General features: G+C 37.0%; 1 protein-coding gene across 7 annotated transcripts in view; it reads left to right on the forward strand.

The window, feature by feature from the left end:
• Positions 1-16,642, forward strand: part of HERC1 (HECT and RLD domain containing E3 ubiquitin protein ligase family member 1) — a 214,087-nt gene that overhangs the window by 187,066 nt on the left and 10,379 nt on the right. For all 7 annotated transcript variants that reach the window (XM_026648236.2, XM_026648237.2, XM_026648242.2 and 4 more), the window contains exons 60-68: positions 2,860-3,033; positions 6,208-6,501; positions 7,492-7,557; positions 7,640-7,765; positions 8,734-8,872; positions 9,409-9,590; positions 14,713-14,868; positions 15,501-15,623; positions 16,330-16,432. In XM_026648236.2, coding sequence (XP_026504021.1) covers positions 2,860-3,033; positions 6,208-6,501; positions 7,492-7,557; positions 7,640-7,765; positions 8,734-8,872; positions 9,409-9,590; positions 14,713-14,868; positions 15,501-15,623; positions 16,330-16,432 — 1,363 coding nt within the window. The remainder of the gene's footprint in view (positions 1-2,859; positions 3,034-6,207; positions 6,502-7,491; positions 7,558-7,639; positions 7,766-8,733; positions 8,873-9,408; positions 9,591-14,712; positions 14,869-15,500; positions 15,624-16,329; positions 16,433-16,642) is intronic.

The raw sequence follows: 16,642 nt of genomic DNA on the forward strand, positions 1-16,642 counted from the left end.
TCCCCCTCCCCCTCGCTAGGGCCATCAGCTGATTGGCGCAGGGAAGGAGAGGAGGAGGGGGAGGAAAGCACCACACTGGGGGAAGAAGCGGGGGAGGGGGGAAGCTTGGCTGCCGCAGAACCAAGCTTCTACCTCCTGCCCCCGCAGGGGAGAGCGGTGGGCGGGGTGCTGAGTGGGGCTGGGGGCCGGGACCGCGGCAGGGAGCTGCGTGCCACTCAAAATCTCCTCGCGTGCTGTAGGTTGCCGACCCCTGTGCTAGCATATTTCTCTCCCTGTTCTGCTTAGTCCATGTTATCCACACATATTTGCTGTCAATTAAAGGAGCTTGAGTAATTAAAATTCTGCTGTACGTAGTTTGACTATTTACATGCAGAATACATTGTTTTGACTCTCAACTGCCATCTTATCTTTAAAAAAGAGTTTAAAAACTTAGTTTAGATTTCAGACTTCGTGTATGAGAAAGAGAAATGGGCAAATTAATTTAAAAAATATGCACCCAGGTGACTGCTTTGTCATTTTGAAATTTATTGAGTGTGAGAAATGTCACCCTTCTTTATGGGAGAGATGTGAAATGTGTCTGTCTTAGAAGAAATATCTGCTTCAGAAGGTTAAGATAGTCTTTGTGTTCACATTGAAAATGTAAAATTTAGCATTGTACAGTACCTTTCTTCACTGTCCTATTGCAAATAGAACTGGGTGAGTTTTTCTTTTTGGCCATAGTGAAATTTGAAAAATGCATTTTTCAGTTAGCCAAAACTATTTGTGAATTTTTCATGAATTTGCCAAATAGTTCTTGTCAAAAAAAATTGTTTTTTCCAGGACTGAGGCACCAGTCACAAAATGAGGAGGTAGTGGTTCCTCCCTTTTGATCTTTAGCCCAGTGCTTAGAACACTCACCTGGGATGTGGGAGACCCGAAGTAAATTCCCCCCTCTGGCTAATGTGGATTTGAACTAGGGTCTTCCACATTGCAGGAGTGTGCCCTGCTCACTGGACTATGAGATGATATGGTGGGGGGCTCTCTGTTGTTGAAGCTGTTCCACTATGTATAAATAATTAAATAGTAATTGTAACAGGGACATGAACTTGAGTCTTCCACTTCGCAAGTGAGTCCTCTAATCACCAGTCTATAGAGTCATTCTTTCTTGTTCTCTCTGGCCTAATGACTAATTACTGATGCAAAATAGAACAGCTTCAAAGGAGAGACTGAGAAAGATCCACCCCAGAATATCTTAGAGACTAGGGCTTAGGTCTAGTGAACATCTATCCATCAGTCAAAGATACACCTTCATCATGGGAACTTTACCTTGTCCTTATTCAGTTTATAAAGATTTCCTTTGAGCATCTAAATAAATGTTCACGGTTTTACCTGTTAATCTAAACAACATTTGTTAAAGCCATAACATCTGCCAGAAGAGTGAGTAAACAAACTTCAGGTCATGATGGCTGATCCCACCTCTCATTATTTTCTACAAGGACAAAGTGATTTTTCCACCTCTACCTGTAATTCTTCTTCTAGGTGGTAACCGATTTTCATCTCATCCAATCAGTTAAGTGTTCTTTCCTAGAGCCTATGCTCATTGAGGCAAAGCAAAGATTCACACACTAGATGCTAAAAGGGCTTTAGCTTTCTATCTAAATATAACTAAAGAGTTTAGAAAGTCACCAGATCTTTTTTCTTATGCACAAAATAATAAAGGACAGGCATTTACTTCACAAAGACTATCTAAGTGGCTTAGGCAATGCATTGTAGAGAGCTACAAATTAGTCTCTGTCCCTGTCCCAGTGGGGATTAGATCCCATTCCACAAGGGCAAAGGCGGCCTTCATGGCATGCTGCTTTAGACATATTCCGATTGCAGAAATTTGCAGAGCTGCTACATGGAGCTTTATTCTTACATTAACAAAACATTATGTATTCTGGTCAGATGCTCAGTTAGGTACAGTGGTACTTCAGTCACTGTTTAATTAGAAAACCACATCCCACCTTACTTGGAAGACAGTTCTATTTATCAAACTATCGAACATGCTGAGGTGATTTGAAGAAGAAATGAAGGTTACTCACCTGTAAGTGGTACTGCTGAGTAACCTTCATTTTTCATTGGCTTATAATTTTACCAAATTTTAACCATTTGGGCTGAAATTTTCTATGCTGGGTGTTTTTATGTACTACTAGATACACCCTCCCAGTCTGACAGTGAACTGTTGAAACTACTTTCAGTATAGTATTTCATCCAGTTGTGCACCCGCTTCATACTAATTTCACCTAGACCACATTTCCCTAGTTTGTGTATGAAAATGTCATGTGGGACTGAGTCAAAAACCTTACTAAAATCAATATATACTGCTTTCCCCCAGCCACTAGGCCCGGTAACGCTATCAAAGAAGGAAATTAGTTTGGTTGGGCATGATTTGTTCTTGATATATTTTTCCCTAGCCTTGTTTTTGGAAAATGGCTGAACCATTTTGGTTGAAAATTTTAAAAAAATTTGAGCTTGAGGATGACACCCAGCATAGAAAACTTCAGCTCAAACATCTAAAGTTTAGCAAAGTTATAAGAAACTGAAAATGATTTTATAATGAGAAATATCAGGCAACCTTAATAATAATAGGTGCTACCAGCCCATTTTATAATGCTAAGAACAATCATTGTAAGTGTTATATAAATACAGAGATGATAATGATACATAATTTTTCTTTCCACTCAGCATTGTTACTTACTCACACTGATACTTTTAGGTGTTGAGCAGTGTTGGGACGAAGACAATTAGTGAGAGTAGTCAGATTGATCTGAATAAGCATGTTTCCCGTGTTTAATTTCTGATATATAAAATGTATCTGGTGATTGTATTGTTGAACAGGATGTGTTGGTGGTGAATTGCACATCAGAGTGGATATCTTCCAATCATGTCCTTGCAACATGTAGGACTGCACTGAAACAACAGGGAGTTTTAGGATTAAATATGGCCCCTTGCATGAGGGCTTTCTTGGAACGTTTGCCAATAATGCTTCAGGAACAGTATGCCTATGAAAAGGTAAGAATAGTTGAATGCAGAACATCAAATACTGACATATGTAACATGAGATGTCTGTCTTGAATTACAACTGTCTTATTCTTTTGACAGTCAACCCAAGAAACCTTTGTTGAGGTTCAATCCCACCTTTGGACATCAGATTTACAGTTACTCTTTTGAGTACTCTAGCAGAACTACATTTTCCTGATGTCAGGCTGTTTCTGATCTTCCTCTTGTTTTGTCACCTACTGCAAGATCCTGGTCTCTTGTGGCCTTATATAGGTGTTTCGGCTATCCTAGAAGTTTCTGCTTTAACTCACTTTGACCTCACCACTACACACGCACTGCTATATTGCTTTAACTGCAGCATTTGGATAAAGCAGCCTCAAACTGATGCTTCATCAGGTTGCTGTCTCCCCTCCCCCTCCCCCCCGTCCCTTAAAACCAACTAACCAACCAACCAAAAAAAACCCCCAGGAAGTTAGGCTTTTTTCACCCTTGTTTGTTTTAATTTCTGTGGTATCCACGTGTTTTTTTTCAAAATGGTCGTTTTGAGGCGTAATTTGAATGATCTTAAACATGGTGTTAAACTTGTCCCCATTATTTTGCATCCTCCTCTAGAATAAGAAATGATTAGACTAGGAGATTGCTATCATGTCTCAGAAAACAATTTGTTGCATATATATATAATTTTTCCTTTGTGCAAAATCCACTCAGAATCTCATTCTTTTAGCTTCTTTATGACTAAGGGCTGGTATACAAATAATCTTCACAAAATCTCTTGCAAGGCCTTGTTATGAATTATAGCCAGTGTTTCCTTTTTAATACAGGAATTTACAGATTTCTCTGGAAGTGTTTATTCAGATCCCCAGTTCTGGTGCTGGTATTAATATCTGCGTCTCTTCAGTGGAATTAACATATGGTCCTGATGCAAATAATGTGATTTTTGCCTACTGAACTACTCCATTAGCACTTTCCATGCCCTTACTTACTCTCTCTCCAATTTATTCAGTTGTATAGCTGGAGGTAATTCAGAGAAATCACTGTGTGCCTTAACACTACTGAGCAGTCAATAGAATAAATGTCCTAACGAATTTTAGAAATTATAAAAATTGTGAACTAGCCTTGGTGAGTTGGGGACTGATATACCAAGAAGGATATAGGATGCTATGTATACTTCCCAGAAAATCAGTTGTGAGGAAAGAAAGTATCTCTACTCAAACAAATAGGAGAGAGAGACACTATTCTGCTTTGTCTCTTTAAAAATAAGAAACTAACTGCCTTAACTAAAAAACAAGGATTCTGATCCTATTGCTATTGCCAGTCCTGTGTCATGTCCCTCCCATCAGTGTGAGCAGTATAAATGATGGGGGCAGTGTAGATAGAATTTATTGTTACACACTGAAATCTAGATCTATTCTACCCATGACATCTGTTGTTGACACCAAACAATGTCTGGATTGTTATTGAATTACCAGACAAATTGGATACTGGATTCAGGCTATTTTGATTTCCTAAACTGCAACCAGATATTATCCTACAAGACATTCATCACTTACTTTAATCGCCTTTTCTCTGGCTTGACTCTAATATAGTTCTTAACAATGGCTAACCAAGACACTCTATCTTTAGAACATGTGGACTTTGAAAAAAACATATTTGATTAGATGTCTGAATCATATTTGTAAAGTTCTGTTTCTGTCTGCTACAGAATCTCTGCCAGAATAGTTATAGGAAACTCTGCAAAACGTATCTGACATTTTTTTTATCAGTTAGTCTTCTTTTGTAATGACCTTTAATAACGAAACCTCATTGCAGATTTCCATACAAACTAGGATGCTGCTCTACGTTTAGCAGTAGGCAATTTGGAGTAAGGATGTAAAAACAATAACCGTGTAACCAATTAAAATTCTATCAGTTACACAGTTAAACATTTAACCGGGGAGCTAGTGGTGCGGGGGGTGCTGAAGCACCCCCACATTTTGTTGGGGCTCCACTGCTGGATCCACCCCTGGGGCTCTGCTCAGGTGGAGTTTAATAGTTAACAGAAACTGATAAGCATCAAGCTTATCGGTTAACCGGTTAAATTTTTACATCCCTAATTTGGAGTCCAAGGTACATTTTTTCCATTTAGACCTATCCAGTTCTCTCTACCTGGGTACAATACAGCACTCCATGCAGCGGGCAGTTAAGTCTGCTACATATCCTTTTCCCGAACACATCTCCAAATTCTGTCCACTCGTTTGAGGCCTTTAAGCCTAGGAGCACAGCGATATGTCACAAGTACTTTATTTTGCTGGTACTCTGATGCGATCCCTCATCTGTTTATGGCTACAGCATCCGTCACCATCAATAGTTTTCTCAATCTCTATTCATTATGTGTTGTAATGCCATAGTAACCTCTTTCCTTCAGGTTATTTTCATTCAGGCATGTAATAATGCTCACTTCCCCAGTTCTGCTTTTCATTCTTCAGAACTTCCCAACCAAAGAGAAGCAAAATCATGTCTGAAAGCTGGATTTTGTGTCTTCCTTAACATGCAAAAGAAAATGAAGAGAAAGTTATTGTATGCTTTTCAGAGAATTATTTAAACTGTTTATAAATTACATCAAATTATTGTAAATTTGAAGTTTAGGTTAAATAATTATTCCAGTATGTATTGTATTCTACTTAAAAAGAAGAAAGGGAAAAAAAGAAAGAAAGAAAAACCAAATGAAAAAAACAAATTTTGTTTTATATTGTAATATATTGAGTGATGTACCTTGTTTAAAAAATGGTAATTTCTGATAATATCATAGAATCATAGAATCATAGAATATTAGGGTTGGAAGGGACCTCAGGAGATCATCTAGTCCAACCCCCTGCTCAAAGCAGGATCAATCCCCAAATGGCCCCCTCAAGGATTGAACTCTCAACCCTGAGTTTAGCAGGCCAACGCTCAAACCACTGAGCATTTGCTAGTGAAATCGTGTTAATATGTTTGCAGTATTTCTGTGTCAAATACTGAATGAGAGTGAAGTCTGGTACTTTGACAAATGGTCTCGGTTTATTGTGAGGGAAATTAATGAAAATTATTGGAAAGGGGTTTTTCTGGGAAATTTTTTTGTACAGAAAGAGCTTTGAAGAATTACTGTTTCTGAAGTGATGAAAGTATGCCTCTAGCTTCATATGTTGACCTTCCATTTTTTCCCTCTAGCCCCATGTGGTCTGTGGAGATCAGCTTGTTCATAGCCCTTATATGCAGTGCCTGGCTTCACTTGCTGTGGGGCTTCACCTCGATCAGCTTTTGTGCAATCCACCAATACCGCCTCATCACCAGAACTGCCTCCCTGATCCCTCAGCTTGGAATCCTACAGAGTGGGCCTGGTTAGAATGTTTTTCAACTACTATAAAAGCTGCTGAAGCTCTGGCCAAAGGAGCACAGTTTCCAGAATCCTTTACTGTTCCAGATCTGGAGCCTGTGCCAGAGGATGAGCTTACACTTCTAATGGTAATATGCACTGCATTCTGCCAATTATTAAGTATATGTATAGGATGCACTATATTGTGCCGATAACATCTGTAATAATTAGCTGAAAAAATTGGAAAGCTTGTAAAAAGTAAATTGTTATGCTTTATTTAATGGAAATACCAGGAGAGTACAGAGATTTTATTTTAATTGATATAAAATGTGGCAATTGATGCCATATGTTTGTAATAGAAGTAATAGTGTGAAAGTGGCATCTTCCTATTTAGCAGATCTGCTCCTTCTGTGTGTATTCAGAGTCGTAGTTGCTTTCCTTGCTATATACCTATTGACCTCACATATACCTTAGTCCTTTATTTTTAAATACTCACATAGGTTATCACAGTGATCAGGAAGGATTCCCTTCTGTGTACAAGAGCACTATGGGGTTTTGCCTTTTTCTGAAGCATTGGGCATATGCCAGTGCAAGATGCATGCTATTAGACTTGGCAGGTTGTTGGTCCAAATGTGCATGGCAGATTTTATGTTTCTATACATCTCTTGAACCCATTGTCACATCTTCCTTTACTAGCCTATTTTGAGTGGCACACTTTGCTTGTTTTCCACTGCAACAGTTAAAAGCAACCCCTTTTACCATAAGTAGTTTTAGACACTCATGAGTCAGAATTTTTTCTTATGGTAACAATATTAAATGTTAGATTCCAGTATTAAGAAAAATAGGTCTACCCCAAGGACAAAAATGATACATTCAAGTTTACATGAATAATATTGAATATGAATTAATTTATAAAAATAATTTGTACATAAATTTTGCTTTAGTCACAGTTAAAACTATTTTACATTTATGTTCAAAAGCAGTTTGTTGTTCAGTAATAGACCCAGATAACAGTTTTTCATCTAGGAAAAGGCTTGCCATTTCCAAGTGACTATTTGAAGGGAAATCAAGATTATTAACTGAAAGAATAATGTACAAGTGGTGGGCTGACCCTAATATATCGGTTTTTAATCATTCAGGATAACAGTAAATGGATTAATGGTATGGATGAGCAGATTATGTCCTGGGCAACATCAAGGCCTGAGGTTAGTAAAATTGATTATTTTAAATTTAAAATTCTAAAATTATCAATATAATTCTCAAGTGCTCCTTTATGCTGTTTCGTAGGATTGGCACCTTGGTGGCAAATGTGATGTGTATCTATGGGGAGCAGGGCGCCATGGGCAGCTAGCAGAAGCTGGTAGAAATGTCATGATACCAGTAGCAGCACCTTCATTCTCACAGGCTCAACAGGTAACAGTGTTAGGAGAGATTTACATTTTATTCTTCACAAATTGCCTTATTTTCAGTTGTTAGTTACGAAATATCTATCAATATCCCTTTTGGACTCGGTGCTAATTTTCCAAAAGACAAAAGAACCCCAAAATGTATAAGGTACTTTTCCCCAGTTATAGAATTTTTATTAGGTTTGCTCTGGTTTTTGCCAAATTCACACCAAGAAACTGTTCAAAACTGGCAAAATCATTTCTTAGGATTAGAGTGAGTACAATGTAAAAAAATATTTGCATGGTTTTGATATACACCTCTATCCTGATATAATGCGACCCAATATAACACGAATTCGGATATAACACGGTAAAGTAGTGCTCCGGGGGGGGGGCTGCGCACTCCGGTGGATCAAAGCAAGTTCGATATAATGCGGTTTCACCTATAACGCGGTAAGATTTCTTGGCTCCCGAGGACAGCGTTATATCGAGGTAGAGGTGTAATCCATATTGCAAGATTGCTTTCTGAAATAATGTAATGCTGGAGCATAGGGTGAGATAATGAAATAGCCAAATTGCTGCAAGAAATACATTGAGAATCTCACTGAAGAACATGCTACCAGACCAAATAGTTTTGCAGAGAAAGGGAAAGTCTTTGTAGCTAGATCATGAAGAGAGCTCTTTGTGTGTGGTGCCATTTTTAGATCTCCAGGGGCCAGCTTCACCCAAAACACTGAATGAAGGAATTTTATTGTAATGTGATTACGTGGTAAAACCCCCTTAGTTTAAAACATATTTTTCTGCTAAATTCAGAATAAGTTAAGTAACAGTTAAGTGATTAAACTAAGAAATACGTTGGTAGTTGTCCCAAACCTGTTGTTTTCAGTTTTGTAGTCCCAATTCAGGTTATGAATAAAGACAAAGTTAGCATATTTTGGTTCATCGTTTGTGATGTAATTGCATTTAAAAAAAAACCTAATTTCTTTCTTTAACCAGGTTATTTGTGGTCAGAACTGTACTTTTGTCATTCAAGCTAACGGTACAGTTTTGGCTTGTGGAGAAGGGAGTTATGGCAGATTGGGACAAGGAAATTCTGATGACCTTCATGTGTTAACTGTTATTTCAGCACTTCAAGGTAAAATTGTCTTAATTTTTTTGAGTTTTTCTATTAGGAGGCAGAAGTTCGCATTTCAAAAACTAAAAGGACAATTGTCTAAGTCTTTACACAGATTTACTGAATAAAATAATTTATTTTACTCTCTTTAATAAAGATCTTATATTCATGTTAATTTGAACAAATAAACCATATGTTAAAGTCTCTTTTGATGCATTTATTCAATCTGTACTTAATGTTTTTAAACTCTTATTATTTATCATTTTAAGTAGGACTGAGAAAGGAAATACATTTATGTAACTGAACACCTAAACTAACTTAATAGACTATCCCAGTAGAATTAGATAATTTTTAATAACATAATATTTGTTATTGCAGCAGTTCAAGCATAAGTTATATCTTAAAGGAAAAGGAAGACTTTATACAGGCTTGTATATACAGAGCTGATTCCATTCACAAGCTTGTAATTGTCATTATTATGGACTATTTTGTACAATGCAAAATAATTGTATTTATATTTCTAACTTATTCTGATTTTGTTCTTCATTTTGTTAAAGGTTTTGTTGTAACACAGCTAGTGACCTCTTGTGGATCTGATGGACATTCCATGGCTTTGACAGAAAGTGGTGAGGTCTTTAGCTGGGGAGATGGAGATTATGGTAAACTGGGCCATGGGAACAGTGACAGACAGCGCAGACCCAGGCAAATAGAGGCCTTACAAGGAGAAGAAGTGGCACAGGTTCAAGAACAAATTTATTATTCACCTATTAAATGTAGACATGATAGTTGCTGCTAGGGTTCATTAATAAATGCTGGTGGGCAAATGGATTGCTCACACAGGGACTGTGGGATGTGGAGCCTTTCTCTTCAATGTCACAAAATTTAATTCAGCAGAGGTAAGTAATGAATAAACGTCATCATCAGCTCATGGTTCTCTGGCCAGTGTGAAATGAGTCGGTGGTTTCAGTCAAATTCCCAGCTAAGAGTGTCAACAGCACAAAACTCACCATTGCATTTCACGCTAATTGGCTTTCTTGTTTGTACTGTTGATAGTCTCAGGAAGACTGAAAATTTGAATGAGAATGGAAACTGAAATATCTTCTCAATGCTGGGGAGGGGAGGGTGTCAAAGTTTAGGTGGATTAGTAGAGTAGTGTTGGTGAAGCTTCCATTGCTCCTGTCTGTGCTGCACCTCTTTCAGTCTCTAGGGCACCTGCCAGTATTTAGCCTTAGATGGAGGTTAGCATTCCCAAGCAACCAGACTCCAAGAAGGCCCAATCCTGGCATGCTGGGCACTAACGGAGCGCTCAAAGAACATAAGGCTGTTGCAGAGAAGCTAAGTGAATTCTTTCCACTGGTCTTCATTGAAGAAGATGTGAGGGAGATTCCCACACCTGAGCCATTCTGAGGAACTGTTCCAGATTGAGGGGTCCCTAGAGGAGGTTTTGGAACAAATTGATAAGTTAAACAGTAATAAGTCACTAGGACCAGACCGCCAAGAGTTCTGAAAGAACTCAAATATGAAATTGCATTACTATTAACTGTGGTATGTAACTTACCGCTTAAATCAGCCTCTGTACCTGATGACTGGCAGATAGCTAATATGATGCCCATTTTTATAAAAGGCTCCAGAGGTGATCCTGGCTATTACCAGGACGGTAAGCCTGACTTCAGTAGCAGGCAAATTGGTGTAATCTATAGTAAAGAACAGAATTATCAGACAGAGGTGAATACAATGTATTGGAAAGAGGCAACTCGGCTTTTGTAAAGGGAAATCATGCCTCGCCACACTATTAGAATTATTTAACAGTGTCAGTGCATGTGGACAATGGTGATCCAGTGAATATAGTATACTTGGATTTTCAGAAAGCCTTTGACAAGGTCCCTCACCAGAAGCTCTTAAGCAAAGGGAGTCATGGGATAAGAAGGAAGGTCCGCTAATGTATCAGTAACTGGTTAAAAAATAGGAAAGAAGGAGTAGGAATAAACAATTTTCACAGTGGAGAGAGGTAAATAGCAGGGTTCCCAGGGATCTGTACTGGGACCAGTGCTGTTCATCATATTAATAAATGATCTGGAAAAAGGGGTAAATAGTAAGGAAGCAAAGTTTGCAGACAATACAAAATTCCTCAAAATAGTTAAGTCCAAAGCAGACCGTGAAAGAGTTACAAAGGGATTGCACAAAGCTGGGCAACAAAATGGCAGATGAACGGTAGTGTTGATAAATGCAAAGGAATGCACACTGGGAAAACATAATCCCAATTATACATACAAAATGATGGGGTCTAAATTAACTGTTATCACTCAAGGAAGAGATCTTGGAGACACTGTGGATAGTTTTCTAAAGATATCTGCTCTCTGTACAGCAGCAATCAAAAAAGCTATCAGAATGTTAGGAACATTTAGGAAATGGATAAATAATAAGATGGAAAATATCATAGTGCTACTGTATAAATCCATGTTATGTCCGCACCTGGAATACTGCGTGGAAAAAGTACAGAAAAGGGCTACCAAAATGATTAAGGATATGGAACAGCTTCCATGTAAGGAAAGATGTAAAAGACTACGACTGTTCACCTTGGAAAAAAGATAACTGAGGGGGAATATGATCGTGGTCTATAAAATCATGAGAAAGTACAAGGAAAAAGCGAATAGGGAAAGTTATTTACATCTCCTCACAAGAACCAGGGGTCACCCAATTAAAATAATAAGCAGAAGTTTTAATACAAACAAAAGGAAGTACTGCTTCACACAACACAGTCAGCCTGTGAAACTCATTGCTGCGACTGTTGTGAAGGCCAAAAGTATAAAGGGGTTTGAAAAAGAATTAGATAAATTCATGGAGGATAGATCCATTAATGTCTGTTAGCCAAAACAGTCAGGGATGCAATCCCGTGCCCTGGGTGTCCATGAACCTCTTACCACTAGAATCTGGGCTAAACAACAAGGGATGAATCACTATATAAATTGCCCTGTTCTGTTCACTCTCTCTGAAGAATCTGGCACTTACCACTGTTGTAAGACAGGATACTTCATTGGTCTGATCCAATATGGCCATTCTTATGTCAAACTAGCGTTTTTCACTAGCTCTAAATTCGCTTAAACAGTGAAATACAGTACTGGTACTGACGTGCATTGTAACTATATACAAAAAAGTGCCTGTTTTTGGCTGTTGGTGTCTTTAACCAAAATTAAAACTATAATCAAATTAAAAGCAAAGCCAGCAGCTAGCCTGCACCCACACACAAACAATAACAAATATAATAAAAATTAATCCCAATAATATTTTTATTGCCACACAAATATCAACCCCTTTTCTGACCTTCACTCCTCAAAACCCTGGGTAGATAAACAGGGTTGCAGCATGCCCTGGAGGTCAAGAAATTCAGGCTGTTTCAGACCAAGTTGGGGAGTTGGTTCCAAAATTGAGGGCACTTTGTGGAGAATGCACTGAGGCAGCTTCCTCTTCTATACTAAGGATCTGCAGCCCAAGCATTTATGCTGATTGCAACTGTGCAATATATCTATATTGGTTTGAATAATTGACAGTACATAATTTTAATCTCAATTACCATCATATATACTATCATTTGGTTCAGTTTCAGTTTGAAGATGTCAGTAAATATGACTGACATACTGTGTTGGTTGTTGTAAGGCAACCACTGTATCGTCATGCTTAGCTGCATCTGTGTTCAAATATTAAAACACTACAAGTTTGTTTTTGTCTGCATTCTCCATGGACAAATAGGACACCATTGATTTTTCGTATACTTGCAATATAAAATAATTTTGCGCATCTATTTGATAGTGACTGGCTAATGATTACTACTGTAGTTTTACATCACTAAAATAAGAACTGTTTTGCTGAAGATACCATTAGAAAAATCCATCTTTTTGACATTATGCTTAGTTTTGGAAAAACTGTAAATTTCCTGTAGTTAATATTGCACATTTTACAAATTTCAAATAAAAGTTTAAAACATTCTGCATTCAAACATGCTGTAATATGTAGGCAGTTATTAATTTTTAAGTAGTTGATACTTATATGAGCAGGAATAATATTGTAAACGGAGGGGGAGGCATTTTATCTTTCATAGTGTGCTTCATTAGAAAACTTCTCTATCTTTATATTTTTGGTGTAACCAGGAGATGAGCTGACTTATCAGACATAGTGTACCTGGTGATCTCATATTTATGCACTGTATTGTGACATTATTTGACAAACATGGGATAATGGAGTCTAAATTCTTTACCAAGAGAGAGAATTCTTTTCTTCCCTGTTGATAAGGCCCTTCATTTTAAGTTTTTACTTATTTTCATTTAAAAAATTCTTGGGTTTTACAAAAGCTATTATTTGGTTTTTACTAGTTTTCATCCAAATTTTGGACCACTGAAAATACTGATTATATTAAGAAAATCCAATATATTACACTAGGTCAGTGGTTCCCAAACTTTAACAACCTGTGAACCCTTTTCACTAAAATGTCAAGTCTTGCGAACCCCCTCCTAAAAATGAATATTTCTTGGGATTTTCTCCTTTACCTGAGTATAAATTACAAAAGCAGTGATCTTGGAAATATAAAATTTGTTTTTATCACATGCTTATTACACACTATTTATTATTATTATTTATCATTACAGTATTTTTATTACATTATGAAAATGGCAACACTCTTCCAAGATCTCATTTTCATAGCTTGTATCACTTTGAATAAGCCTGTTATAAGACAAGGCTCAAATGTTTCATCAAGGAGTATGAGATGTGAGACACCATGAAGGTATTTAAGAAGTCAACTCAAAGAGTTCCTCCTACACAAGCATTCAGGTCCTGAGCAGGCCAGGCAAACAACGCACGTTACAACAAAGCTTAAACTTGTTCTTCAAAATATTTTAAAAACAATACTAGCTGCGTGTTTAATTTTAAAAACAGCAAAAAATATCCACCTCCCTTTCCATTTCTTATAAGGAGTCTTGAAGTTTATATCTCCTCAGTGTGATAGATATGCTGGCTTTGATGTGCTTAGCTCTTGGAAGTCCAGGGGCTCCGGGCTGCTGGCCCTGTGCCGGAGTCCCTAGGGACAGCTCTGTCCGCCATTAGGGATTTTTTTCCCAAGAACCCCCTGTAACATTTCGCGAACCCCCAGGGGTTCACGAACCCCAGTTTGGGAACCATTGCACTAGGTAAATCTGTGCTTTTTATCTGTCCTATCATCCCACAATATTTACCCAGAAAACTCTGAAGTTAATTTTTTGCTCCGATTTTCACCTTTTTTTAAAAAAAACATTGTAATTAACACTGATAAATTCCTGGGAAATTTTAAAATAAAAATTGAAACAAAGGTCTTTGCTATAAGTAATTCTTTTGAGACTAAGATGGGAAACAGAAGACAGAGGTGCGGAATTTACACAGTATATAATTGACCTGGTAATGTAACACTGGAAAGCAAGGCAAATCGTTTAGCATGCTTTTTTTAAAGAATTCAGTAATCACAGAAATATGAATAAGAATCCCAGCTAGGTGTGCTGATACAAATTGAAGCAAGTGAACTCAAACTTTTTCCTTTACTGTGTAAACTGATTATTGAGAGGGTTGGGGGGAAAACTCTTCTGTCTGTCTTTGATTATGATTTAATTCCCCATATCATCCTGTATTTAGACTTTTTTTAATTGTTTTATGACATTGTTATTGAAATACATGAAGAGTGTAAAACAGTTAATTTATTCAGTTAGTCCAGTTTTTAATTATCCTCTTAAACTGTAATGAATGACTAGGTCTGCATTCAGAAAGTTCTGTTCTCCTCTTTCTTGAATTGTATGGTGCTAATATTCCATTTAAAAATTAATATTAATTCTGGCTTCTAGATGTCATGTGGCTTTAAACACTCAGCAGTGGTGACCGCGGATGGCAAGCTGTTTACATTTGGAAATGGTGACTATGGTCGACTGGGTCTAGGAAACACTTCCAACAAGAAACTTCCTGAAAGAGTGACAGCACTGGAGGGTTATCAGATTGGACAGGCATGGTTTATCTAGTGTTACTTACATGCAATTATGTAGCAAAATGTATTTTGTTAGTAACTGTTGTGCCTGAGGATGTTCAGTTGCTATATGATTCTTAGTAGTGTCAGTTTAAGAATTCTCTTTATAATTTTTGTTGATGGTTTTTACTGCCTCTGCATTTTTAATACACTCAGAACTCTCAAATATCTAACCATAATAATCTCTCATTATTTTTTTATTGAATAATCTGATCCTTTTGCTGCAATGGTGTGTCCCCATTTTACAACATTTATAAACATTGAATTGTGAAAAAGAGAGTGATAAAATTAGCCTTTGTTGTTTTAGCCCTAACCATTACTGAATTAATGTTTAAAGAGTTTCAATGAGGATATATAATTTGAAAGCTGTTCTACAGTTTAGGTGAGGGAAGAACTGTCTAAAGAATGTTATTTAAGGGTGTTAATGTATAAACGCTATTATATTCCATCAGTATAAAATTTTAAACAAAGGTTTTTAACATTTAACATATTTTTCTAAATGTTTAGAAAAGGGTTTCAGGTTTTTTTATTTTGTTTTTCAGAATGTGGCTTTTTATTTTTTGTATCAGTAAGTTGATGAAAAACTAATTAAAACTGTATTACACTTACCAGGTGGCCTGTGGACTAAACCATACTGTAGTTGTGTCCACAGATGGCTCAATGGTGTGGGCTTTTGGAGATGGAGATTATGGAAAACTTGGTCTGGGAAATTCCACAGCAAAATCCTCACCACAGGTTAGAATTCATACTGAAATTATCCTTTGAATAATTGTCTAGTGTCTGTAAATGTGTGTTTGCAAATTTTCAACTTCTTATTTTGTTTCATTTGTTATATGATGTAAATTTTCAAAAAGGCATAAGTAACTTTCAGTGGGACTTAGCTGCTTTTGAAAATTTTACTAAGGCAATATATTGACTAGTATAGTTACATGAATCACTAGCTGGTATTTTTACAACACTGGTATCTGAGGGTTGGGTTTTCAAAGGAGCCTGTGGGAATTAGACACCCAACTTCCATTGAAAATTCCCACCTGAGTGCTTAGCATGCAAACAATTATCCATTGTTCTGTTAAACTGAGACTAATAATTACCACCATGGTCTCTATAAACCATAGCAACCACCCTTCTGCAACTCTAGAAATAGTAGAAACCTGAAGGCTAGCTTGAAGGAGTGAGATTTTTACCTCAGTATAGGGATGCATTCAGACTCATTTAACGTGGAATAATATGTTAATATAATTAAATTTTACAAGATATTAGTGTCTTTGTTTAATACATTCAAGTTTAATACAAGAACCACACTAAAACTATAACATATAAATTGTCTTTCTGAGAATTATAAACCACCTTTTGGGGGGAGGGGGAAATGGAGGAGTTTTTTGTCTACTTTCCATATGTATACTCATAGAACAGTATTTAGCTCTTTCTTTCTTATTCTCAGAAAGTGGATATTCTTTGTGGAATTGGAATAAAGAAAGTTGCCTGTGGAACGCAGTTTTCTGTTGCATTGACAAAAGATGGTCATGTATATACTTTTGGACAAGGTAAGTTGCCCATATAGAGGGATTTCTATATTGTAGGCTTTCATACGTTTAAAGATATATAGAAGCCAATAATGTTTTAGATTATTGACCCCACCATATGATACCCGCCCAACCATACAGTACATAAGCGATCATTTATAGACTTGGCAATTATTAGTCTATGATTCCCACCACTGTTGCATAACCACTAATATAATCATTAAAAGTAAA

This window comes from Terrapene carolina, unplaced genomic scaffold, assembly GCF_002925995.2.
Source record: "Terrapene carolina triunguis isolate 2854851 unplaced genomic scaffold, T_m_triunguis-2.0 Scaffold67, whole genome shotgun sequence".
Lineage (NCBI taxonomy): Eukaryota > Metazoa > Chordata > Testudines > Emydidae > Terrapene > Terrapene triunguis.